Genomic DNA, 27,844 nt, shown 5'->3' with positions numbered 1-27,844 from the left:
GGTGGCAGGGTGATTAGCACTATTGCCTCACAGCACCAGGGACCTGGCTTTGTATCCTGGCTTGGGTCACTGTCTGTGTGGAATCTGCACATTCTCCCCGTGTCTGTGTGGGTTTCCTCCAGGTGTTCCAGTTTCCTCCCACAGTCCCAAGATGTGCTGGTTAGGTACATTGGCCATGCTAAATCCTCCCTCAATGTACCTGAACAGGTGCCAGAATAGGGGATTTTCACAGTAATTTCATTGCAGTGTAAGTCTACTTGTGACACTAATAGATAAAACAAATAAGAGGGTGTGCCGATAGAGAGTTTCAATGCGTGGATGTTTTTGTGACACTTCGTAAATAAACTTTTTTTCAATTGCAGAAGTTTGTCAAGTGCCTGATCAGTGGTGGATCGGGAGGTAGAGTGAGGCTCTATTGGCTGTGCAGTGTGCAGTGTGCCGCCTTCTAAGTGCCTGTCTGCCCCTCCCTTGCTGCTGCTGCTGCTCAGTGTTTACAAACACTCCCCTCCCGTCTGGGGAAGGGCCAGAGCGGAGCACATGTCTGTCTGCACCCGGGGAGGGGCAGAGGAATTAGAGAGGGCCACCCAGCCCACACCCCCAGGAACAACCCCCTCCTCCTCTTTCTCTCTCTCTCCCCTGCCCGGCTGTCCAGAGAGCGGCTGGAGGGGGAAGAGGCATTGGGGGGTGGGGTGGAGGTTGAGTTAGGGGTTTGTTTGCATTCCTCTCCCCATTTAGCGGCTCCTTGGGGCAAGCAAAGCCGCCGGGTGGCCGCAAAACCCGGACCGGATCCCTGCGCTTCCCCCATCCCATCGACTCGTTATAACAAAAAATCTCAGCAGGTCTGGCAGCATCTGTAAGTCATGATGTGGAGATGCTGGTGTTGGACTGGGGTAAACACATCAAGAAGCCTCACAACACCAGGTTAAAGTCCAACAGGTTTATTTGGTAGCAAACACCACTCGCTTTCGAAGCGCTGCCCCTTCGTCAGGTGAGTGGGAGCTCCTCACACACCTGTCGAAAAAGCAGCGCTCCGAAAGCAAGTGGTGTTTGCTACCAAATAAAGCTGTTGGACTTTAACCTGGTGTTGTGAGACTTCTTACAGCATCTGTAAGAACAGAAAAGAGCTGACATTTCGAGTCCAATGACCTTTGTACAGCTGACTCAAAACTTTAGCTTTTAAACTTGAAACTTGAGCTTTAAGTTAGTTTCAAGTCAGGACCCTGACTGGAAACGTTGGCTCTATTCTCATAGAATCAGTGCATAAGGAGGCCATACAGCCCGTCGAGCCCGCACCAACAACGATCCCACTCAGGCCCTATCCCCGTAACCTATATACCCTACTAATCCCCCTGACACTAGGGGGCAATTTAGCATGGCCAATCAACCTGATTCACACATGCTATCAGACCTGCTGAGACTTTCCAGCATTTTCTGTTTCTGTTTCAGATTCCAACATCCACATTATTTTGCCTTTATCTTACTCTCATTTTAACTCTCAGGTGAGCAGCATTGCAGCGGGGAGAGGGGGTCACTGCCACCATCCCAAGCTCACCTGCATCTTTCATAGGAAATAGGAACAGGAGTAGGCTGTTTGGCTCCCTCAGTGGTCATGGTTCAGCTAGGTCATGGTTGTTCTCTACCTCAATGTAATTTTCCCACACTGTGTTTAATATCTAGACACCTAACAACCTCTGATTTGTACATACTCATTTGAGCCTCCACAGCCTTCTGGGGTAAAGAATTACAAAGATTCACAAACCTGTGAGTGAAGAAATTCCTCCTCATGTCATTCCTAAATGGCCTGTCCCTTGTTCTGAGACTGCTTTCCCTGCTTCTAGATCCCCAAGCAAGGGGAAACATCCCTCCTGCAACTGCAGTGCTTCTTTCCTGACTTCAATACCTTCAGCACTATAAAAAATAGAATCCCTACAGTGCTGAAAGAGGCCATTCATCCCATCGAGTCTGCACTGACCACAATCCACCAGGCCCTATTCCTGTAGCCCCTCATATTTACCATGCTAATCCCCCGACACTAGGGTTAACTTACCATGACCAATCAACCTAACCTGCACATTTTTGGACTGTTGGAGGAAACCAGAGTACCCGGAGGAAACCCACACAGGCACAGGGAAAACGTGCAGACTCCACACAGACAGTGACTTGAGGCTGAAATCGAACCCGGGTCCCTGGCACTGTGAGGAAGCAATGCTAACCACTGCGCCACTGTGAATATAAAGGCTGATTTTGCCCCTGCTACTAGAGAAAAAGTGGACTGATCGATTGTTTTTAATTTATTCTTTCCGAGTATGTGGGCATCACTGGCAATGCCAGCATTTGTTAACTATCATTAATTGTCTTTGAACTGAGTGGTTTGTTGGACCACCTCAGACAACGAGTTAACCAAATCACTGTAGGTGTGGAATCACATGTAGACCAGACCAGGCAGGGATGGTAGATTTTCTTTCCTAAAAGGATATTTAGTGAACCAGTTGGGTTTTATAATTATTGGTGATAGGTTCAGGGTCATCATTCATAAGTCTAGCTTCCAATTCCAGATTTATTAATTAATTGAATTTAATTCTCACAAGCTGCGAAATTTGAACCCCCGTACCTACAGTGTTAGCCTGGGTTGTTAGTCCAATGACATCACCAATATGCTCCTGCCTCTTCTGAACTACTATAAGCCCCCCAATGCTTTTCATATTCATTCAGTCCACCCTGCCTGAGATATAAAATTACTTAATAAAAAGCAAGAAAGAGTGGTGCCTGGCAGTATGTTTCAGAAACAGCTCAAAACCCTAATGCCAACGCAAACTCCAACTCGATGTGAAATGAAATTGTTCTGACTCCACAATTTGTGGAGGGTTGCATCCAAATGTCGTACATCCAAAGCAAGCAGGCACAGATTTAAGATAATTGACAAAAGCGACAAGCAAAAAAAACTTTTTTTTCAGGAACTGACTGGGTTAGGATCAATAATGACTGCCTGAGATTCTGGTGGAGGCAGATTCAAATGAAGCATTCCCGAGGGAATCAGGTTTTTACATTATTCATTTGTGAGACATGGGCATCGCTGGCTGTCCAGCATTTATTGCCCAAGCCTAGTTGCCTGAGAGCTGTTAAGCTGTGGTTCTGGAGTCATGTGTAGTCCAGACCAGGTAAGGATGGCAGAAGCGGTGATACAGTGGCACAATGGTTAGCACTGCTGCCTCACAGCACCAGGGACCTCAGTTCAATTCCAGCCTTGGGTCACTGTCTGTGTGGAGTTTGCATATTCTCTCAGTGTCTGTGTGGGTTTCCTCTGGGTGCTCTGGTTTCCTCCCACAGTCCAAAGATGTGTGGGTTAAGTGAATTGGCCATGCTAAATTGACCCTAGAATCAGGGGGATTAGCAGGCTAAGTATGTGAGGTTATGGGAATAGGGCCTGGGTGGGATTGTGGTCGGTGCGGGCTGAATGGCCGTAGGGATTCTAATAATTTTCTTTCCTAACGGACATTCATGAATCAGATCTATTTTTTCCGACAACCAATGGTCATCATGGTCATCAGTAGATTCTTAATTCCAGATATTTTTTATTGAAATCAAATTCCACCAGCTATCATGGTGGGATTTGGTCCCCAGAACAATTTTTTAAATTATTAATTAGTGTCACAAATAGGCTTACATTACCATTGCAATGAAGTTACTGTGAAAATCCCTAGTCGTTACATTCTGCATCTGTTCAGGAACACTGAGGGCGAACTTAGTATGGTCAATATACCTAACGAGCACATTTTATGGACTATGGGATGAAACCAAAGCACCCAGAGGAGACCCACGCAGACAAGGGGAGAATGTGCAGATTCCACACAGTCGCCTAAGATGGGAATTGAACCGGGTCCCTCTGAGGCAGCATTGCTAACCACTACGCCACCATGGTTTCTGGATGAATAGCCAGTGATAATAGGCCAATGCTATGGGGAGGAGGGGTAAATGGCATTAAGAGGATTCCTCATGCATGGGGAGCTGATGCAGAACAGGATAGGGCTGGATACACTCTTTGTGGTCTGTGGACTATTCTTGTCCACCCTGGCTGTGCTAATTCCCCACCTTTGGGTTGGTGTCACAGTGGTTAACACTGCTGCCTCCAGGTGCTCTGGTTTCCTCCCACAGTCTGAAAGACGTACCGGTTAGGTGCATTGACCATGCTAAATTCTCCCTCAGTGTACCTGAACCGGAGCCGGAGTGTGGCGGCTAGGGGATTTTCACGATAACTTCATTACAACGTGAATGTAAGCCTAGTTGTGACGCTAATAAATAAAACTTTAAATGGTTATGTTCTGCAGGTTGTAACTGTCCTCCCTGGCTGCGCTAATTCAAAGAGGTGGAGACGCTGGTGTTGGACTGGGGTGAACACAGTAAGAAATCTCACAACACCAGGTTAAAGTCCAACAGGTTTATTTGATAGCAAAAGCCACTAGCTTTAGGAGCGCCGGCTGTCCTTTGTCAGGTAAGCCACTAGCTTTTGGAGCACTGGCTGTCCTTCGTCAGGTGAGCCACTAGCTCTCGGAGCTCCGGCTGCCCCTTCGTTGGGTGAGCCACTAGCTCTCAGAGCGCCAGCCGCCCCTTCGTTGGGTGAGCCACTAACTCTCGGAGCGCCAGCCGCCCCTTCGTTGGGTGAGCCACTAGCTCTCGGAGCGCCAGCCGCCCCTTCGTTGGGTGAGCCACTAGCTTTTGGAGTGAGGCTGGCCCTTTGTCAGGTGAGACACTAGCTTTCTGAGCGCCGGCTGCCCCTTCATCAGGTGTGACACTCGCTTTTGGAGCGCTGGCTGCCCCTTCTTTGGGTCAGACGAAGGGGCAGCCAGCACTCTGAAAGCTAATGGTTTTTTGCTACCAAATAAATCTGTTGGACTTTAACCTGGTGTTGTGAGACTTCTTACTGCGCTAGCTAATTCTCCCCAGTACCGCAGTCCCGCTCCGGTCACAATCCAGCGCCGGGATTTCCCTCGCCCTTCTCCTTTCCGCAGCCCCTGACTCGCTCTCCCTGGCGCGCCTCAACCTAACCTGCTGGGCGGCTGCAAAGTCCCGCCCCCAGTGGGCGGCCATTGGGGATGACCCTCGCCGTCCGGGCGCCGATTGATCGGTGGGCCTGTCAGTCACAGTGACGGCTGACGTCTTTTATCTCTCCGCGGCGTCAGGTTGGGTTGCGTTGTTGGGCTCCTCCCCCTTTTCCCCTCTCCCCTCCCCCCCCTCTCCCGGCGCCGCCGCCGCCGCTGCTGTTGTGGAATTAAAAAAAAACACCGTGTGATTTATTCCCGGTTCGAAGAGGGGGGAGGGAAGAGAATATAAAAATTATAAAAACCCCGAATAAATCCCTGTAAGATGGCCGCGGCGGATCCGAGTGCCATCAATAACAACAGCACCGACTGCGGGGCCCGGGCCCTCTTGGCCCTCAAGTCGGCTCCGTGCAGCCCGTCCCGGCTCCAGGTTCACTGGGAGCCCGAGGAGGAGCTGAACGGCGGCAGCGGCGGCGGCGGCAGCTCGGCCCCGGGCCTCCTCCAGCAGCAGCAGCAGCCCGGCGGCTCCGAGGCGCTGGCCCGCCTGGAGGGCCGCGACTTCGAGTTCCTCATGAAGAAGCGCAGCGTGACCATCGGCCGCAACTCCAGCCAGGGCCCGGTGGACGTCAACATGGGCCACTCGAGCTTCATCTCCCGCCGCCACCTGGAGATCCTCCGCGGCGGGGACAGCGGCAGCGCCAGTGCCGCCTCGCCTAGCCCGGCCACCGGCTTCTACCTGAAATGTCTGGGCAAGAACGGGGTGTTCGTGGACGGCGTCTTCCAGCGGAGAGGGGCGCCGCCTCTGCAGCTGCCCAGAGTGTGAGTAAATCAAATAAATACCCGCGTTCCCCTCCATTCACAATATACCCCCAGGACTGTGTGCCCCTCTCACACAGAGCCACCCCCTTTCCCCTCTTCCCACCCACCCACAGAGCGATCAATAAGACATCAGCATTAACCTTGATTCAACAACCTTCATTCAGCCATCTTCCTGCAATACACGTGTGATCATACACACACACAGTCTAAAACATACACCGTCTACACATCTTCACAGCGCTGCTTACCAGCCACCCCGTTTAACTATTTTATATAATCTTAAAATTAACCCTGTGTGTAAACCGCATGTGTGCGCGTGTCTATCCATCACCCTTGCAATACAAACACGTGTTGTCATTCTGACTAATATCTTGCCCCCCCCATCCTCATTTTCTGTGATGATGGAGATGCTAGTGTTGGACTGGGCTGGATAAGATGAGAGAGGTCACACCACAGCAGTTATAGGCCACAACAAGTTTATTTGAAATTGCAAAGCTGCTCAAGGAGCTGACCAAGGAGCAATGCTCCGAAAGCTTGTGATTTCATTTTGTGTCTGTGTGTGTTTTAAAAGAGTTTTAATTTTGGCGATGACCTTTTTTTTAGACGTGGAGACTTTGGGTATGCTAACCATGCCGCGGTATCAGCTTAGATCACAGTAGATCTGCAGTGAAGGTGTTTGTATGTATGACAGGTATGGGGGGGTGGGGTTGGGAGGGGGAGAGAAAAAGGAGTGCATATATTTCGTGCCCGTGTTTTTTTGTTTAGTAGCTTTCCTCAATTATTACTTAGTACCCATGTGAAACCCTACAAATGATTTTGATCCACTTTCTTTTGTACGTTAAATATGTGTGCTTGTGTACACAAATCACTTTCACTTTATAAATACCTGCAATAATTCATGTTCCATTTTCTTGATCAGTCTGGCGTAATTGTAATCACCCCTACAGGCGGGTTTATTATTTGCAAGGCGCTGTATGTATGTAAAAACGTTGCACGGGACATTACATTGGGTATGTTTAGATTTTAAGAATGTTTACAATGGTCACACAATCTTTTAAATTCTGTAAACAGGATGTAAACATGTGGTGGAAATACATAGTGAGCCTGGTAGTATGTGAACATTTTGGGAAGAGGGTACGTTTTGATGAAAAGAGCTAAGTTTATTTATCAGATAGGCTAAGAGTTCTGGAATGGATTTGTGAATGTTTTGGTTTGTACTTGGTACTTTAACTCAACATTTTCACATCTGAGATCACGTACCAACCGACTCAAGAACAGCTTTTTGCCTGCTGCTGTCAGACTTTTGAATGGTCTTATCTCGCATTTTGATCTTTCTCTACATCCCAGCTACATTCTGCACTCTCATTTCCTTCTCCATGAATGGTATGTTTTGTCTGTATAGCGTGCAAGAAACAATACTTTTCACTATGATAATACATGTGACAATAATAAATCAAATCACATTGCTGGTTATAAGAGCAGACACCAACAAAATGGTTTGAAGCTTTATATTATGCTTGCATAGTGTAATCAGATTTCTAGTAGATTTCTGGTCAGTGTATATTTCTAGTCAGTGTATATGGAGAATTTGGATTATCTGCTTGTGGAAGTTTTTTGATTGTCTGAAAAGTATCACGATAGCGATTAACATTGGAACTTTAAACTCGAGTGTTTTAAACTATAATTTTTAAAATGTTGACTTGGTATATGTTTTCATTTCATCTGGAAACAGTCCAGTTTTCCACATGGAGCTAAGTCCTGAATTGAGGCCAGTTTGTCCATGGCTACACTGAATATTTGGCGTTGCTGTGAGGCCGATCAGAGAATTTTAATGTAATTGCTCTATCAAAAGTTGGAGAAAGCATTAGTTTTTACAACAGCTTGTATTTATATATAGTCTTTACTGCAGAAAAAAAATGCCATTGCACATCACAAGCATTATTTCAGAAAATTTCACACCAAGCCAAAGTGGAAAGTTTTTTTAAAGGAGGCAGGAAAGACAGGTTCAGCCAGAGAATTCCAATACGCAAGATCTTGATGGCTGAAAGTATTCTGCCTTTGGTGCCATGATTAAAATTTGAGGAACACCGGCATCTCGGAGGATTCTCTAGCTGAAGAAATGACAGGGTTAGGGAGTGGCAACATCATGGAAGGATAGGAAGGGAAGGTTGAGAATTTTAGCATTACTAACCGGAAACCAATTTGGGTCATTGACAGGGAAGGTGAGTGAATGGTATTGGGTTCAAGACATTATATGGAGGGTTGAATGTTGGAGGCCAGCATGGGGTGAGTTGGACGAGTAAAGTCGAGAGATAGCAAAGGCATGGGTGAGGACAGCAGATAATCTGAGGCAAGGATGGAGTCAGATGGTGTTATGGAGGCAAAAATGGATGGTCTTGAGTGATGGTGCAGAATAATGGCTGGAAGGTCACCTTGGGGTCAGTGTTGGCCCTTAGGTCTGAAACAATTTGGTTCAGCTTCTGATAGTAGTTAGGTTGATGGCTGCAATGAATCGCCACGTGATGTAGGTTGTGCTGCAACCGAAGAGAATGACTTTGATCTTTTTTGTGCAGGAATTTGTTTTGCTTGTTCACTACTAGATGTTAGGCAAGCGCTCTAACAGTGGATGGATGAAGAGATGTGCCAGTAACGTAAAGCTGAATAAGAACGTAAGTAGGAGCAGTGATAGAGCATAAGCCCATTAAGCCAGCTTCCCCACTCATCATAATCAGAGCTGATCTTCAGATTGAGTTCCATTTTGCTGCCTTCTTCCCTTACCTCTTGATTCCGAGACCAAAAATTGAACTATCTGAGCCTCAAAATATGCAACAATGGAACACCTGAAACCCTGTGGTATATAGAATTCAAAAATTCACAACCCTCTGTGACAACATTTCTATTCATTTCCATTCTAAATGATCAATCCCTTATACTGAGGCTGTATCCCCATGTTCTAGATTCCCCGGCGAGGTGAAACAAGCAACCTCAGTGTCTTCCCTGGTCTCGCCAAAAACCTGTTCGATTGCAGCAAGACTTATTTGCTCTTGTATGCCAATCCTTGTGCAATAAAGACCAAAACGTCAACAGCATTCTGGTGGAAACTAACGTTATGTCAGGCAGTGTCGTCAAGGGTTAGAACGTAGGTGAGAAATAGGAGAAGACCAAGTATAGATCCTTGGGGGAATACCAGTGAAAATGATGCAGGAGCAGGAATAGAAGCTAATTCTCTCTGACAATGCTAGATCAATAAGAATGGAATCAGGTGACAGTAGTCCTGCCAAGCTAGATGACAGTGGAGAAGAATATTGAGGTCTTGATGCCAAAGGCTGCACAGAGGTTGAGGGGAGAATAGTCTTGGAAGCCAGATGTGCACTTAATAATTAGTATCTTCTGTTAACGCGTTGGTTTAAAATATGCAAGCTAAAATATTAAGAAATTGTCTTATTAATGAAATGGATTGCATTAAAGTCACTGATGTGATTTTGGCAGCTAACTGCTTCTTGACTGGGGCAAAGAGTATATCTCACAGAACATAAGTATTTTAATAAATAGCTTGATCCAGATTATCTGGATTGAGGGGTTTGAGAGGAGGTTTTCTAGAGTAAAAAGTTTATTTTCTCTTTTACATCCTCCCAAAAAAGATATTACATGGCTTCAGTGTTGGATGGGGAGAGAATGTAGCATGGTTTGGAACAGACATGATGGAGCAACTTGTGTTTTCTTAACTGTGCTTGGTATGTTTGTTCATGTCAATTTCCTGAATTCTTTACCAATTTGGTGATTACACAAGTTGTGAATGGTCTTTCAGAAAGTAATTTAATTGATCATTGTCATTTATTTCTGTTAAGCAGCTGGTTACACTGCTGCTCTGATCAAATCCACACTAATAATGCTAAAATAACCTTTTGAGGATTTAACTCCAAGATGAATCTGCTGGTGTAACTGCTGAATAATGAAGTCCAGAAAAACAGCTTTGTATTTGTAATTGAATTTTATGGTAGTCTTTCGGAGCTGCAGTAGAGTAAACTGTCTCACAGACTGAAGCCAAATATGTGACCCAGCAGGCATTTGTATTGCTTGGCACTGGAGCCATGTACTGGTGAGATTATAGCATCAGTCACTTTATCACGCACTGTCTGGGAAATGGGGTCAGGCAGCAGGTGATTGGAAAAATGCAGTAGCAATATGCTCAGCCCACCCACATTCAATGTGGTGGTTCAGGCATAGGTAATGGGGATGCTTTATTTATTTATATATATTTATATACTATTTCTGCTAAGTACGTAGTTTTGCAGCCTCTTCGTTCTCTTCCCCCGTCTCCCATGCAAGAGTAGGAAAACAGAGTTAACCTGTAAATCTGCGCAGTATATTGAGTATCTTTATTTTTAGTACATAGTTAATTTAGAACTACGACCTAGTTAAAGATGGTTTGTAAGCATTTGCTTACACCAAGTATATTATCGGAATTTAATGGTAGGTAATGTTATCACGGCAAATTAATAACTCTACATATAAGGCTTAAACTTGAACTCAACTTTTATATCCAGAACACTTTTGGTGTGTTGAATTTTTAATTCATTTAATTGATTTGCTATTGCTGGTATCAGTGAAGGAGATCATGAAACTTCTGAATTCTTGTAAAAATCCTTTTGGTTCACGAATGTCCATTAGGGGAAAAACGTTTACTGTCCTTATCTCATCTGACCTACGTGAGACTCCAGACTCTCGGGAATGTGGTTGATTTTAAACGAGCCTTTGAAACAGCCTTGCGAACCACTTAGTTTTTAGTGGTTTTGATATAACCAAGAAAATTAGTTGGATGCACCAGCTAATATTGACCTAGGTAATAGATCTGGAGACACAGGTACAGCCAACCCCAGTCAACCCTGAAAAGCTTCTCTCAATATCTTCAGACTTGTACCAAAATTGGGAGTGCTGTTCCACTAGCCTCATCAAGCCACAGTCATACTCACAGAATGATATATTTAGCAGACATCTTTGCCTTTTCATCGCCACTCTTGGGTATCTCCTGCTTCACCAGCAGGACAAAGCCATCCGAGGAGGCAGCAAAGAGGTATCAGTTGGAAGAGAAAGGCCATGGAGCTTTTCAACATTGATTCTGGACCCATGGAATCTCATGGCATCGGGTTAAACAGGGTTAAGGAATTCTCCTGTTGATTCCATTTTTACACCCTCAACTGAGATGTCAGTAATTCTCCTTGTTGAACACCACTTGGACGAAGCACCAAGGCTACAGAATGTATTCTGGGTGGAATCATCTAGTGACTCGTTAGTACCACTTTTAATAAAACTAGCCAAGTCATGAAGCACATGACTGTGAAAGAAACAATACAACATTAAGGCCCCACCTTGCCCTCATCCACACCAGCCTATCTGTTGCAGATGCACCTGTCCATGACAGTATTAGTAGGAGTGACCTCCCACGTCTTGTGGAGACAAAGTCACAGCATCATCCTGAGAACACACTCCATAGCACGACCACCTTGCTAGATGCAGAATAGGTTCAGCAGCTTGAAAGGGTGCATCCTTGAGACATTGTAGGCCATCAATAGCAGCAGAATTGTATTCATTACAATTAACAATCTCATGGCATGACATAACCCCCATTTTATTATCAAGCCAGGGACCAAACTTGGTTCAGTTTAAAAGCTGCCAGGAGCAGCACAAGTGCCAATCAGTTGAAGCTGCAACACAAGGCTAAATGCATACTCGGTAGGAGTAACATAGTATAGCATGTTATATAGACTGATTTAAGTGAACTCACAAGCAAAGAATTGTTAAAGCTCTGAATTTCTCCCTCGTTCAGTCACAAGTGTTTGGTGGGCAAGTTTAAAAACAAAAGGAGGCAGCTTTTAGAACATCCCATCCTCAATAATAGCAGAGTGTGGAACGTTTAGTGCAAAAGACAAGACTTATAATTTGTAATTATTTTCAGCCAAAAATGCTGAGTAGATAAACAAACTAGATTTGCACTTGAGGTTGACATCACCACAGATGCTGGTGTTCTGTCAATTTAAATTATTCCACATAATGTCAAATGGCTGAGGGCACTGGATGCAGCAAAGCTTTTGGGCCCTGACTACATCAAAACTGTAGTGCTTGACCTTTTACTCCAGAACCATTTGGCCTCTAGCCAATATTTTTGTTGTCTCGGAACAGTTTGGCATCCATCCGATAATGTGAAAAATTGCCCAGGTATGTCTTGATACAAAAGGTGGCAAATTCAACCAGACCAATTGTCATCCCATGAGTATACTGTCAACCATCAGCAGTGCCAACATGCTGCAGTTACTCACTCACCGATAACCTGCTCAGCAATGTTCGATTTGCTTTCTGCCTGAACCACTCCAATCAAGACCTCATTACAGCCTTGACCAAACAAGGTCTGAAGAGCAGAATTCAAGAGCTAAGATGAAAGTAATTAACCTTGACATCACAGCAGCATTGTGTTTTAGTAAAACTGAAGTCAGTGGAAATGATCGCAGAGCTCTCCATTGGTTAGAGTCAGACCTAGCACGAAGAAAGATAGTTTTGGTTGTTGGAGACAATCACCTCAATCCCAGGACATTGTTGCAGATGTTTTGCAGGGAAGTGTCATTGGCCCAACCTCATCAGCTTCTTCAGTGACTTTCGCTCTGTCATAGTTCAGAATTGGTGATTATCTCTGTTCAAGTCAATTTACTGTTCTTCAGGTGGTGAAGCAGTCAAACCTGTATGCAGCAAGATCTGTCTGACATCAGGTGAAGCCCTGTTTCTCTCGTAGTCCTCTGAGGCATCAATGTCAGAACCTGATTTAATGTTTATGAATTGTGTTTTCGGTGCTGTGAAAAATGGCGTGTTTCATGTTACAATTTGAGAGCCTTGCTTTGTGGTGATTGGTCACAACAAATGGCTGGATATCATGGGGGTGGTTTGCATTCCAACATGACTTTCAAGTTTCTTGTAGAGCTTCAGCTCTAACTTCCATGTTTCACTCTGCAATTATTTTCATTTGATTCTTTTCTCAATTTGTGTTTACATACATGTTGATGATTAGCTCTGGGTTAGTTCAGGAAGATGAGCAAACTTGTGTATCTGGAGACTTGCCAGTAGTCGAGTAAGAAGTTGCGCTATAATTGAGAAGACAGCTATGCAACTCTTATTTCCATGATTTTCTTAACAATAACTGTATACTTTTAGTATAACCAATTAAACAGTAGCAACGTTATTTTTTTCAGGGTATTATTTAGGTTTCTTGACTTTTCCATTAGCACTTGGCCAAAGAGTGAAATCCAGTAGTTTGTAAATTTACTGAACTAATCAGTGTTGACTGGGGATATGTTGTCAGTGTTGAACAAAGAAGAATCTGGCCAAGCTTTGAGATGACTGCTTTAGTTGAAGTAAACATAACTATTTCCATGACTATGAATCTGCTGTATTCAACAATAGCAACAAGCAGGTGTTCACCAGTGTGCAAGTTTGGGAAATCAGTGATAACTTCTGGTCCTGGAGGTAGTTTGGACATCTTGAGAGGGTCACAAAGATTTGATATTGTGGCAAACACGGATTTCATGCTGCTCCACATGGTGAATCCTTGGGAGCCATATCTCTTCCCTAAGGAGTTGTTTGGTTTTAACAATTCACTGGTCATCTTGTGCTACAACATCTACAGTACGTTCTCTCAATGAGTATGGAGTGACAATACAGTTGCCATGTAACACAAAACCAGATGTGGTTGTAATGGTGATCTCATTTTGAACATTGTGAAGACCTTGTGCGTGAGTGATTGTGTCTGTAGATGCTCCTTCTATCACGTATTTCAGCTTTGTGATTCCATTGCCGTTATATATAGTTTCTAAGCTTTTTTTTTGTTGCTTTGATGTCAGCTAATTCTAGTGACTTTGGCACCAAGTTTACGCTTGCCAAGATAATGTTGGCAAACCTTTATTCTCTCAGTCCTACTAGTCAACGGCTGTTGCATAAGATAGTCTGTTGAGGTAAACCTGCCTGGCTAATGCAGAAATTGTGTGGTTTGAATCTCTTCGGTCTGACAATCTTTAGCTGTTTCATCAATGATCTTCCCTCCATCAGAAGTGGACATGTTTGCTCACCACATGTAGCTCTCAGATACTGAAGGCGTCCTTGTCCAGATGCAGCAAGACTTGGTTATTTTACACAAATGCCAGGCAGTGACCTTCAGCAACAAGAGCAATTCTTACCATCTCCTTGTGACATTCAATGGCATTACCATTGCTGAATTTGCTCTGTCAATATCCTGGGTGTTACTATTGACCAAAAACTGAGTTGGACCAGCCATGTAAATATTGTGGTTAAAAAGCAGGTCAGAAGGTGGAAATTCTGCAAAGAGTAACCCTCACCCTGATTTCCCAAAGCTTGTCCGTTATCTACAAGCCACAGGAGTATGATGGAATTCTGGCCGCTTGTCTGATAAGTGCAGCTCCCACATCTTCAAGAAGATTGCTATGCCATTGAGGGCAAAACAACTCACTTGATCAGCACCCCATCCACCACTTTCAACATTCACCACTGACACACCAATGGCAGCAGTGTATACCATCTACAAGATGCGCTACAGCAACTTGCCAAGCATCCTTCAGCAGCACCTGCCAAACCTCCAACACCACCAGCTAATAGGACAGACAAAAGATGCATGGGAGCCCTGTAACCTGCAAGTTCCCTTTCAAGTCATGCATCATCCTGATTTGGGATTATATGTCACCTTTTCTTCACTTTTTTGGTCAAAATCCTAGAACTCCCTTCATAATAGTACTGTGGGTGTTCCTACACCACTTAAACAGCAGTGGTTTGAGAAGGCTGTACGTCGCCATCTTCAGAGGAATGAAAGATGGACAATAAGTGCTGGCCTAGCCAGATATGCCCTCATCCCATGAATGAAAACAAATATCCAAAATTGAGTAGATGGTCTGCTGAGTTGATATGTGGATTGTTGTTGAACAAATATGCTAGTGATCAATTATCACTTTAACACGTTACCATACAAGTAGGGATGAAATTGTAAAATACCCCATGTGATTAAGAGTGCTTCTGTCTCTGCGAAGAATGTTGCCATGCATGTGTTAACGAAGTGCTTGCCATCGCAATGACTGATGTATTATTACCTACCTTGTCTCTGAGTTGCACCTAAGCCAACAAGGTTTACGTCCATGACTAGCTGAGGGGGTTTTCTCAATTGTAAAATAGGTATCTGTATAATAGGCTGACAACTGTCATTTGATCACGTAAGCTGTTTGTTTTGTGCAAAGTAGTCACTCCCACATGATGGTCTCCTTTTGCGCAGTTGGGAACAAGATATCATAACAAAGGTCAGGAATGATGTGACTACAGTACCTGTTGCGTCCAAACGGACTGTGGACTTGCACATGTTTGGATCCACAATGTTTGCAATCATACCATAGAATCCCTACAGTGCGGCAATGGCTCCAGCCTTCTGCGGATTGTGAGATACTCATTCACTGCTGAGTACATGACTGGACAACTAAATTGTGCTTTCGTTGAACAAGTACTTAAGTTAAGGGAACATTCTCTAAAATGTTGCAGGTTGTCTTGAGTTTACAGTCAGTGCAACTGTAGATGAGAATTTCTTCCCTCTTCAGTTTGCCGTCAACTCCTTGAAGGATAGACAGTCATGTGTCAAAATACTTCAGCTGATGAATTGAATCCAAAGTTGAGCCTCTTACTTGAAAAAGTTTGTGTGTGAAGAATTCTGTAAATGTCACAATCTTTCTGCAAGCTTGTTTTGATGGTAGCCTGTATTGAGATCCAGCTAAGTGAAGTGTTTAGCACCACCCACTTCCTCTATCATATCAGTTGATAGTGTCAAGTATCTTTCTCCCTGCACTGCATGATTTGGTGACTGCATGTCAATGTGAATTCTAATCTGGTTCTCATGTTTCTTGATGATTTGTATGGGTGAGACCAAGGGGTAGGCTCGTTCCCATTTCTCAATTTAGTGACCACACATTAATGCAGATTCTAATCTGGTTCAGTAAATGCTGCCATTTTTTTTCTGTTTGCTCTCTGACATGGAAATGCTGTTCGTTGCTCTGTGACTGGGAGCACATTAGGACTTAAAAGCAGCTTGCATTGCAACACCTTTCAGTTTGCTGATACCAGTAGTGCAGTCAACATATAATTTGCGAATGTTGGTATGTGTAGGAACAATGTCCATAATTGCAATGTCTGCAGATTTGTTGCTTTGCAGAAATTGATAAACGTGTCACATTTTCTAGATATGACATAGAATATTGGTGATTCTAGTGTCTTTGAGACTGGCTTTTCAAAAGTCCAGAAAACTTAATGATATGTCACTCTTGTGATAATATTCCCAATGTCCAAGATGCTGTGAATGCGGTAATCCTTAAGTTTGTTGAATGTTTTGTCTGCCATGGCATTTAACAGTTGCTCCTGTATCTATGAGAGCACACTTGCCCAAGCAGCCAATGGACAGTGTCACACTTGTCTGGTCAAGAGAGCACAAAAGTTTATTCAGGGTCACCTCACCTTTATGTTGGCTACATTCTCTCACCCTTTTGTTGTGGTATGCACATGCGGCACCATTCTTGTGGTATTGCTGAGTGAGTGACAAACATGAGCAAAATGGTTCTATTTTCCCACGGGCTTTATATTTGGCCAGCAGCAGGACACTGTCTGGTGTGGCTAAGCACTGTCACAGTGAAAACATTCTTCGGGCAAGTTGCAATGAGACTTGTTGTTGCTTTGCAGATAGTTTGTTTGTCACTTCCAAGATGAACTGTGTTTACAAAATTTGAAGTTAGGATTGTGAAAGTTACTGTTATGTTACTTGCTTTCTTTACACAAACTCACCAATCACACAGGGTTGGTAAACTAAGTATGTTCATTTATTTGAAGACTAGAACTAATATAAAGAAAAGCTCAGCAAACAAAGATTCAGTGTATGCAGTTGAGTCCTCACACACCCTACTGGTCACATGTTGTACATCCTGGTTCAATAATTATGTGTACACTATTTTCATATTCTGAAAACAATATCCTTTCCAAAGATAAACATTATGTACAGTAAGGATAAATAAACAAAAGGTGCTTGTGAGAATTATTTACACAAGATATAGGTGGTTTACTAATCCTTTCAGGTCTCTTGAAGATGTAGCCTTCCTCATTACTTAGGATATCTTGACCTGTAGGTGCGTTTCCATTCTGTATTATTGTCATGCTAGTTGCTTTCATTCCATAATTCCTCCACAATTTCACTCTCCAAGTTCATTTAGGAATGTGTTTTTGGTATAACAGAAGTGCTGGTGATGTACAGCTAGCCAATTCTCTCAGCTGCTTCTGTTTTCACCTTTTAATATCGCCTCATTTCTTGTTTCAACCTCATGGCATCTAGGCTGTCTGCACAGTTTAGATATTTCCATAAGAATTCAGATTCTCTGTTTAGGAAGTATGACCCAAACCTTTTGTCCTATGTGCGAACTAGGCAGCTCTGTACCTGTCTGTCGACCGTGTATTGTCTTCATCCTTTTTTTTAAGGAATTTTTTCCTGTATTTTTGAGAGCTTGGACAGTTGATGGCTTGGTATGGTCATCCTAACTTGTCTCCCACAAATGATTTCCACTGATAACAGTAAGCTGATGTCTAAAGGTATTGTCCTCAAATTCAACATGGTAATAGAGGTCTTGTTTGTTTACGCTTCACAATTAAAATGGAATGGACCATTCACGCAGCAAGACGGTTGGATTTGGGATTGTGTGGCAAGGGTGTTACACGAATTATGCCTCATTTGAGACATAACACCCAAAAAAGATCAGCCACTGTGCTATGGCCCATTGTCTGATACAATCTCCTCAGGTGTACCAAACAAACTGAATATTGCATTCATTATATCTACCCCAGATGTATTCGAGGTATCCCTTCAATTGTCTTATAATTGGAATCTTGGAAAGCAATTGTGAATGAGAAGAAAATCGTTGTCATGGACAATGAATGGGACCTCATGAGAGTGTAGTGATTCTGTATATTGGTGTGGTTGATTACTCTAGCATGCCAAGTACAACCTCACTGCCTTTTCGAAATTGTTGCTGATCCCTCGTCAGAACACAGACTCCCTTGCCTTGACTGCTGTGTACCTAGTTGCACCTGTGGCATATGTAACAGTATTTCCTAGTTAAGAGCTTCAAGAATGAGTACCCACTTTCATTTGAAAATCACACCCCTTGAAATTCTTTTTTGTTTCTATATGGCCAAAAAATCTAGGGGTGTTTGGTACTCGTATCAGATCATCCTTCTACAATGCTCTACATTGTGCCTTCAGTCATGGATCTTTTACTGTCCCCTAAGTTGGCTGCACTTATATTGACCAAAATTTGTTAGATCAACATTGTGTACGTCTTCTGCCATGTCTATGCCGTCTACTTTGTTTTTTTTGATTGATTTGGTAACCTGGTCAGTATGTTTGAAGTAACCATTTTGTCACTAAGTTTTTGAACAGACTTCACAATCGCATCTCTATACTGCAGTATGGGTAGTACACTTGTCAGTGGCTTTTGCCAAGTTTTGTGACCAGTTTTCACAATGAACTGTTTACCAAATAGGTACATGTGAAATCTTGTGATACCAAATACCAGAGCAAGTATCTTGTGATCTATGTTCTGAATTGGATTAGGCTGATAGATTTTGAGCCGCATTAAATTGTTCCTAACCATTTAAGATGTGTGACCTCTTAATACTTTTTCATTTCTTTGGGTCTTCATATTGTAGAACGTACTTCTTTTAAAAATGCCAGCTTAATTGACTTGAGACATGTTGAAGGTCCTGCTATTCATATAGAACATCTCACCTTTCTTCCTTAACAGCTCTCCAATTGATGCTTTTACAGTGAAGTTGGGTAGGTATGGCACTTAAGTTAACTAACCTGAGGTGTCTCTGCAAATACTGTCTCCTAGAAAGAGGCATATATATATTGTACATCTTTGGTTAGGTTAGATTCCACAACTTGATAACTGGAGCCGAAAAATCAATATGACTCTTATTCACCCGAAACTTCCTGATGTTGAAAATGGGCCCTTCACTTCAAGCTGCTGCCATAAATGAGTTTAGTCCATCACTGCAATATCATCAGCAATGCATACGCACCCAGGAACACTTGCTGTAATTCTATCGACGTACTGCAGAAACAGATCCTGACACAAGAATAAACCAGAAGATAATCTCTGAAAGTAGTACCTTCTGAAAGCAGAGATCTTTTGACATCCATCCACCACCACCACACACCCTGCTCTCTCTCCCCCCCCCCGCCCCCCCCCCCCCCCCCCCACGCCCACCACCAAATGACAAATAACCATGTTTATTGCTCAAACTAGAGAAAAACTTTGCTCCTATGACTTTGAGAAACAATTCCTCCAATGCTGGCAACTTGTGTGGGCATCTCTTAAAATGAGATTTGTTTTGGCTCTAAGCATATCTAGATTGCATCTTTTTTCATGTGTGTGTGTGTGTGTGTGTGTGTGTGTGTATGTGTCAGATTTGGTGCCCTAATGCGTACGAGAGGCAATACTGTTAACACTCTTCCAGTTAAATCATAAGGTTCTCCTGTATGTATACTATATTTCCTAGGAGAGTCAATTGCTGAGATTACATTTTATCTTAAACTCTATAGTAGAACATTATCTCTCAAATTTCCTATAGCATCAAATTTGCCTGGATACATTTATTGTAGACACAGTAAGAAATCTCAAAACCGGGTAAAAGTCCAACAGGTTTATTTGTAGCAAATGCCACTAGCTTTTACAGCTAATTCTGAAAGCTAGTGGCGTTTGCTACAAATAAACCTGTTGGACTTCCTACTGTGTTTACCCCAGTCCCAACACAGGCATCTCCACATCATGACTACATTTATTGTAGGTCATGGACTTCTCTGCTGCAATTAGTGACTTCATATATGTTCACCATAAATTCTGTATATTTGAGTAACCCATCTGTTGCCTGTGTCCACCGAGTAGAATTTTTTGTGATGTCCGTGCAAACTTGCTATAGTTGCATTTTGGGGTCAATGTGCCAGTGTAATGGAGGGGGTGACCTCTTGTATGTAGCTATTTTGGCAATTGTAGGATTTGTTGTCTCCCAACTATCCAGATGCATGTTCAGGATTCTGAATGGCAAAATGTTCACATTTGCTCCTGTCGGCTTTGGCGGTGGTCCTGTGTTGCAACTTTCTTTTGGGCATATATTGCTGATGGTAGCAAAATCTACGAGACTTCATTCTCACCATTTTGAATTTGACGCCATGTTGCAAGCCTGCTGACTTTTCAGGTTGAAGATTTTTCCACTCAGAATCTTCACCCTGGTCTGCTTTGTCACTAATCTTCTGTACATGCTTGCATTTATGTTGGTCTTTGGCGCGCTCCATGTTGCTGCTAGTGTTAACATTTGTTTTGTCATGTCTTAATTTAATCTCTGGTTGTTCCTCCAGAAGCAGATCATCTGCATTGTTGTGCCCAATGCCCACTTTTGCCACCTGCCTTGCAGAGGTCTAGGAATTCAGGGCGGTGTCACGGTGGGTGCAGAAGATGGCACTTTGCTTGGTTTGTGTCCTGGTTACTGCACCAGTATTTGTAGCCACAGTCAATGCTTGCAGCTGTTGTTGTCCAGCCACTGTTTTCTGTCAGCGAAGCTTGTCAATATCAAGGTTTTCTTGATTGGCGTTGAAGCTGTGACTGGTTCCGTTATTCATTGAGAACTCGACTTCTAAAAAATTGTAGCTCTCAACCATCACCCTGGCTTCTGCTGACCAGCTGGTCAACTGATTCTTGCAGCTGTTACCTGTAAACCAGTAGCTCCAATCCATGTAATTTTGAATTTCACCCTTATATAAAATTGATTCACCAGTATGTCCCACAGCTTTAACAGGGTCCTTCACTGCAGTTAGTGTTGATGGGCTCAACTTCAACAGCTCTGGACTCTTAGCGATGACGATGTTGCTAATTCCAACAGTTCAGACAGCTTTGACTTTCTTGAGTATCATTTAGTGTAGTTAACTAGAGGGACAACTTTAAATTTGTTTTGATTTCCAGGTTGATGTGTTCAATATTTCTTAAATCATAAGGTTACCAGTGCCTCAATCAGTGCAATATTGGTCAGTTGGTTATTTGCTTCTTGCTGAGTGCATCGGAAGACAGTGTTTTGTATATTGTATTGTTCTCTGATAGTCTTCCAATTCTTTAGCTCTACAGTGAAGAAGTAAGGCCTTTTTCTTTTTGTCATCTGAAATCTCGTAACCGGACATCATGCTCTTGAAATGTTGTAGTCAATTTTGCTGACAGAGGTCCAGCTGATGCCTGAGAGTGCATAACAAAACATAATAGATATTGGGCATATATACTGCCATACTGATCAGTGGTGCGGTATCAGATGTCTCGCATATTATTCTTTCCAAAGAATCCTTCCCTATAACGACCCAAGATTAATTTTTTTTATTAGATGTTTATCTGTGTGTGTGTGTGTGTGTGTGTGTGTGTGTGTGTGTGTGTGTGTGTGTGTGTGTGTGTGTGTGTGTGACAGTTGACAACCAAACACTGCTTGATTAGCACTCCACCCTCTACCTTACATCTCCTTCCACTGTTGGTGTAGCACATTTTGTTAATCAGTTTTCTCACCAGGAAAGCATGTAGTGTACTACGTTTAAGGAATGCTAACAGTTTGATGGTCTAAGAGGAGTGGAGATTAGGTACAAGTTAAACTAATTATACTTGAGTCATTTTCTCCTCAGTACACACTTGCTGAATGCATTTTCGTTAGTGTATCCGCATAGTCACTGTTACCTTCAAGGAACTTGAATTATTTCCTTGGTAACAAGGAGACATGGTAACAAGTCAACCACATCCTGTTGTCTGCATAGAAAAGCTGGGTCACCTATAATGCATAATATTGGAGAGTGGATGTAAATTAAGATGCATCATACTTTACGTATGAGACATCCCATTTGTTACACCAGAATTGATTGTTGATTATGTCCAGCTGAAGAAATTTCAACTTCCATTATTGCTGACTTCAATTATAAACAGTTGATATATCAACTTCATTATTAACTTTACCGTATATGATTGTGTGGTGAAATACTTTGCAATTTTCAGTTGATTTACCAACAGATAATCTTTCCAGTAAATGGACTAACTTAGCGTTACATTGACTTCACATGATGTGTGGTGAGTCAGCTGTTAATCTTGTCTCAACATTTGTCCTTAATCATTATATGGGAATTGTTAAAACATTGAGTGGTTTAACACTTGAAGCTGCAGTTAAAAAAAAACTAAATGTTGAAAATCTGAAAATGCTGGAAACAGCTGATTGAGCAGCATGTGTAGAAGAAGAATAGTTCCACTTCTGTAGCATTGTCCACGTCTACTCCTATCTCAGCTCATCTACTAAAACCCTGATTCGTGAAATTGTTACCTCCAGATTTGACAATTCCGTTGCGTTCCTGGCTGGCGTTTAACCTTCCACGTTCCCTATATTTCTGCTTATCCAACTTTTGCTGCCTGTATTCTAACTCGCACGCAAACTACTCAAAGTTCAGTTGAGTCTGCACCCAAAATATTGTGCATTCTCTCCACAGGTGCCATCTGATTCACATGTTTTTGGCTTTGTACTATTCTCTGAAATGCCTGCAACTTGCTTCTTGTTAATGGAAATTATTATGTAATTGCATGGGGGTGTAGGAACAGGAAAATGCAATTCAGGTCATCCTGCCACCTGAGTCTAGGTACTCATCTCATTCACCTGACACAGCCCTGTTTCCCAGTACTCCTCTATTGATCCAAATCTAAGCATGAAGTTTTCTGTTTTACAATGCTTAATTTGTGGCTTTGAGTTTATCACTGCATTTTTCAAATGACTATAATTAAGTGAGGAAGGATCAGATATTATTCGCCGCCGCCATCTCCCTCCCCCCCCCCCCACTTTGCCAGATCAGTGGGTGTTTTAACAATTCACACACCGTGATCATAAACGAACCAGTTAGAATAGACCTTCTCATTCCTTCACTCTCATGTGGACACACGCACACTAGTTTAATGGAATTAGAGTGCAAAGAAATAAAAGGGATGTGCAGTTGGTAGTTTGCCAACTTGGCTAGCGTCAAGATGAATCTTGTGGTTTAAAGATGATTGACAGCTGATTTGACCGTCCTTTTGAAGACCAAAGTATTGGATTGACTGCCTTGAAGAGCTCTCCATCTGTGGCAGGGGAATCACTGGGTGGCCACAGTTAGCAAACAGGGTCCATGTTTTGCAAGGTGGTTTAGAGGGAGGGGAGGGAGAAAGGCATCTTTGGGTCATCTCTAGTCTGTGTCTTAGCTGCTTATCCTCTTACTACAGGGAAAGACACTCGTAGGGTGGATCTGTCATGTGAGTATCACCCAGTGATTCAAACATGGTCAATACTCATGTGTTCCTCCTTTGTATCTTTTTGGTTTATGTCGGGAAACCCCTTTCTCTGCTGGGGTTCCAGTGTTTGTAATAGAGTTTATTCCCATCATCACTTGATAGGCTCATCTCCAGGAAAGCTGTGATCCCACTTTATTTTTTTAATCAGGTTATTATTGTGTGAATTGGATATTGCAGTCCCATTGGAGTGAATTTATCTTGCATGCTTATGGTCTTTTTTTTTCTGTGAAATAGGTCTCTAGACTAGTCACTGTTTTATTTGATAGTGAAAGAAGTGCTAAGAATTGATAACTGACTAAGCATCACATTTAGCACTTTTTCATAAACTAGTTGAAGATGTCCTATTGCGGTCAGCTTGGGAGATATTTCCAAAATCGACGCAGGTTTTCAGTTTTATGATGGAGAAACTTAAGGATAAGACTATTAAAAGGAATATATTATGGGTTGTATCCTTTTAAAGATTTATTGTTCTGTCATTTTGATGCTTTGGGGGGGGGAAAAAAAGGATTCAAATTAACTTTGCCTAGCTAGTCCATCAGTTTGTAATAACATTTGAGATTCATTTAGTCACCTTAATGAGTGCTGGTAACATAGGCTTTCAGATCTATAAAAGACTGCGGATACAGGTGTTTTAAATGATTGAAGCTCACCTTGTTCCCATGAGCTCAGAATCAACTTGTTTTCCTGACAGTGAAACAGTAGGTAAGGTGATCTGAAACTCCATGCTCCTGCTTTGAAAGCTATTCTTTTGACACAGACTTGTTCACTTGTAAAAATAAAGCCTCCATATAACATTCAGTGGAGTAGAGAGAAATCAGTTTGAATTGTGAAGTTTTCCCAGAAGTGATTTCACAACATCCAGTAAACAGATAAGTGTTTCAAGCTTCAGATTAGGCCACACCCGAGGGAAGAGATTAACTGTATTCTCATCAATCAAAGTCAGAATGCTTTTAGATGGTGCAATTTTTAGCATTTAATGCAGTTAATTTTTTCAACTGAATTTTGAGATTTTAAAAATATCTGCCACGATTTAACTCAACATGTCGGTGACAACTAGAAAGTGTAGAAGTTAAATATAAAACATCCTAACCTAGCCAGAGATTGTGTTTCTGTACTCCTCGCAGGATGTTCCTGTCTGTGTTTAAACAACAGTGCTTTGGCAGTGGCAGATTTCACTGCCAGTTGTTTGCAAATTTCTGAAATTTAGTTATACGTTTGTGGTAACTCTCTGAAAAATTACCAGTTTTATGATATTTCAAGAATGAAATGCACTAGGTAGAGAATACAGTTTTAACATGTACCTCCAATGGTATGGCAGGTGATTTTTTTTCTTTAAACCATTCATTCAGGTGGATGGGGGTAAGGCAGTTGACGTGGTATATATGGACTTTAGTAAGGCGTTTGATAAGGTTCACCATGGAAGGCTTCTGCAGAAATTGCAGATGTATGGGATTGAGGGTGATCTAGGAAATTGGATTAGGAATTGGCTGGCGGATACAAGACAGAGGGTGGTGGTTGATGGTAAGTATTCGACATGGAGTTCAGTTACGAGTGGTGTGCCTCAGGGATCTGTTTTGGGGCCACTGCTGTTTGTAATTTTTATAAATGATCTGGATGAGGGTATAGTTGGGTGGATTAGTAAATTTGCTGATGACACCAAAGTCGGAGGTGTGGTAGATAGTGAGGAAGGGTGTCTTAGTCTACAGGGAGACTTGGACAAGTTGCAGAGCTGGGCCGAGAGGTGGAGGATGGAGTTTAATGCGGAAAAGTGTGAGGTAATTCACTTTGGTAGGAATAACGGATGTGTAGAGTATAGGGCTAACGGTAGGACTCTGAATAGTGTGGATGAACAGAGGGATCTAGGTGTATGTGTACATAGATCCCTGAAAGTTGGGAATCAAGTAGATAGGGTTGTTAGGAAGGCATACGGTGTCTTGGCGTTTATTGGTAGGGGGATTGAATTTAGGAGCCGCAGCGTCATGTTGCAACTGTACAAAACTCTGGTGCGGCCGCACTTGGAGTATTGTGTGCAGTTCTGGTCCCCACATTACAGGAAGGATGTGGAGGCTTTGGAGAGGGTGCAGAGGAGGTTTACCAGGATGTTGCCTGGTATGGAGGGGAGGTCCTATGAGGAGAGACTGAGGGATTTGAGGTTGTTTTCGTTAGAAAGAAGGCGGCTACGAGGGGACCTTATTGAAACATATAAGATGATTAGAGGTTTAGATAGGGTGGACAGTGATAGCCTTTTTCCTCGGATGGAGAAAGCTAGCACGAGGGGGCATGGCTTTAAATTAAGGGGTGGTAGTTATAGGACGGATGTCAGGGGTAGGTTCTTTACCCAGAGGGTGGTGAGGGATTGGAACGCTCTGCCTGCTGCAGTTGTAAATGCGCCTAGTTTGGGGGTGTTTAAGAGATCCGTGGATAGGTTTATGGATGGTAAGGGTTTGGTTTAGGTTAGAGGGTCATTGTTTTTTAACTGGTCGGCGCAACATCGTGGGCCGAAGGGCTTGTTCTGCGCTGTAATGTTCTATGTTCATGGGTGGGACTTGGGTCTTGCTGGCTAGACCAGCATTTATTGCCCATTCCTAATTGCCTTTGAGGTGTAGCGTTAAGCCATGCATACAGCAGACTCCACGTTCAAGTTCCTAGCTGTGCTGAGTTCACTGGGCAGTTGGGACGCTGCAGTTAGTTTTTTATCCTTGCTGGTCAAATTTCACACACTTACATGTTGTTGCAAATTTGTTTGCAGTGTTCTGCATTTTCAGCCAGGTGCTTAACTCTCCGTGCATGGTTTAACAATGCTCTGGTTCAGTTGTGTTTATATATACTTTTGGTGCATTCACGTGATAGTTTGTGATAGTACAAAGGTGTGGACTAATAATCTGGAGATGTGAATTCAGACCCTAATTTGGCAGTTGGGGAATTTAAATAAAGTTGGATTAAAAAGTTGGCATTAGTGATGGTGACTATGCAACCGCTGGATTGTAGTAAAAATCCAACTGGTTCATTCTGTTTTACAGAAGGGGACCTGTCATCTTCACCTAATCAAGCCTACATGTAACTCCAGACTCTCAGCCTTCTGAAGTGGCCCAGTAAGGCATACTGCTGCAGCAAAACTGCAATAATGGCACTGAATGGTTCAAAAATGGCAGCTCACCACCAAAACCTCGGAATTGGCAATGGGCAATAAACTTATCTCCTCGCCAGCAACACCCACATGTGTGAATGAATAAAAACCAAATAGTCCATTGGCATTAAAATCAGTCATATCCTGGCAAAACTCCAAATGAAAAATTCCAACAATTGTCTCTTAACCACTTGAGCTTTCCAAACACCTTGCTTTTTTTAACTGAAGGTAGATTTTTAGGCTATGGTTATATTAGTTTTACTTCACAAATTTCCTGTCATTCACATGTGAGTAATGAAGGGACATATTTAATTGAAGAATCCTGAACTATTTTTGAAAGAAATCCATAAATTTCTCCCTGTTTGGTCTGGAGAAAGAAGGAAATCCTGCTGGTCAGAGCTGCAGTCATTCATAAAACTGACCTGTTTGTGGTTCTAAAGAGAACAAAGACTGCAACTTCCTTTCCTGTGGTTTAATTATTTACATTCTGCAGTTGCAGCTAGTTTACACAAGAATTGGACCGGCTGCAAAGACTGGTGAAATAGGAAATGCACATGGTTTTCTTAAAAGATAAAAAGTACACAATTTATATAATATTGAAGAAAATCTAAAATTGCGACTGCATTACTTCAGAGCAGCCACTATGTCAAAACGTTACGTGTACCTTCACCACAAAGTCACTTTTAAATGACGCACAAGGAGTTGATGCAGAACTTTGCATGTTATTGCAAATAACTTGTTTAATCACTTTGTGCTCCTAGATGAGCTCATCGGCAAAAAGTGAGCATTCTTTTTAAAGAATATGAGTAATAGCAATACACAGTGTGTGCTGAAAGCTAACTTCCTCGGCAGTTGGTGGTGGATTGCCACCCCATAACAATTTACCTTAGCTTGAAATCCAAAGCCCTTGTCTCACCCGAACTTCCTAACTCAGGCTAGATAAGACTCGATCAGTGAAGCAGCCCAAGTTCTCGAGCGGTGAAGTGTAAAAAGAGGGCAGCGAAGGAGAATGTATCCCTTTTTACAGCACACCCCCTCCTCCCAGAGGGTTGATTGTAGTGTGGGAGATTCCCCAATGGGTTGAGGTCTGTGTTATTTAATAGTTACTCTGGGGTTGGAAGAGCCTTTTCCTTTCTGACTTTTTCAGTGTAATTTTGTGGGTAAAACTGTCAGACCCACCCAAGTTAGTGATTTTAATGTCTTTGGATGGTGCCCAGCCCAGCATAATTGTCTAGGGGAAGTTGGCCCTTCTGGACACTTGCCAGTTAAACCCTTACGAGGAATCTTCCAAGAGGGATTCCCCAGTGCATTCAAATGCAACACTGAGGAACCAGGGAGCTACAGTACAAACAATAATGCACGGCAAGTCAATCCGAATCTGAAAAGATATATTAAAACTTAAT

At 42.7% G+C, this 27,844-nt stretch overlaps 1 protein-coding gene across 3 annotated transcripts in view; it reads left to right on the top strand.

Moving 5' to 3' along the window:
* The first annotated feature begins 5,202 nt into the window (after window positions 1-5,202).
* Window positions 5,203-27,844, top strand: part of foxk2b (forkhead box K2b) — a 103,101-nt gene continuing 80,459 nt past the window's right edge. For all 3 annotated transcript variants that reach the window (XR_013889126.1, XR_013889125.1, XM_080209038.1), the window contains exon 1: window positions 5,203-5,855. Coding sequence is in view for 1 of the 3 variants with exons in the window: in XM_080209038.1 (XP_080065164.1) it covers window positions 5,362-5,855 (494 nt within the window). In the remaining 2 variants the exon portion in view is untranslated. The remainder of the gene's footprint in view (window positions 5,856-27,844) is intronic.

The sequence above is a fragment of the Carcharhinus amblyrhynchos genome, chromosome 21, assembly GCF_965287045.1.
Source record: "Carcharhinus amblyrhynchos chromosome 21, sCarAmb.v2.hapA, whole genome shotgun sequence".
Lineage (NCBI taxonomy): Eukaryota > Metazoa > Chordata > Chondrichthyes > Carcharhiniformes > Carcharhinidae > Carcharhinus > Carcharhinus amblyrhynchos.
The sequence above is the reverse complement of the archived record's forward strand: the minus strand, read 5'-3'. Positions and strand labels throughout refer to the sequence as shown.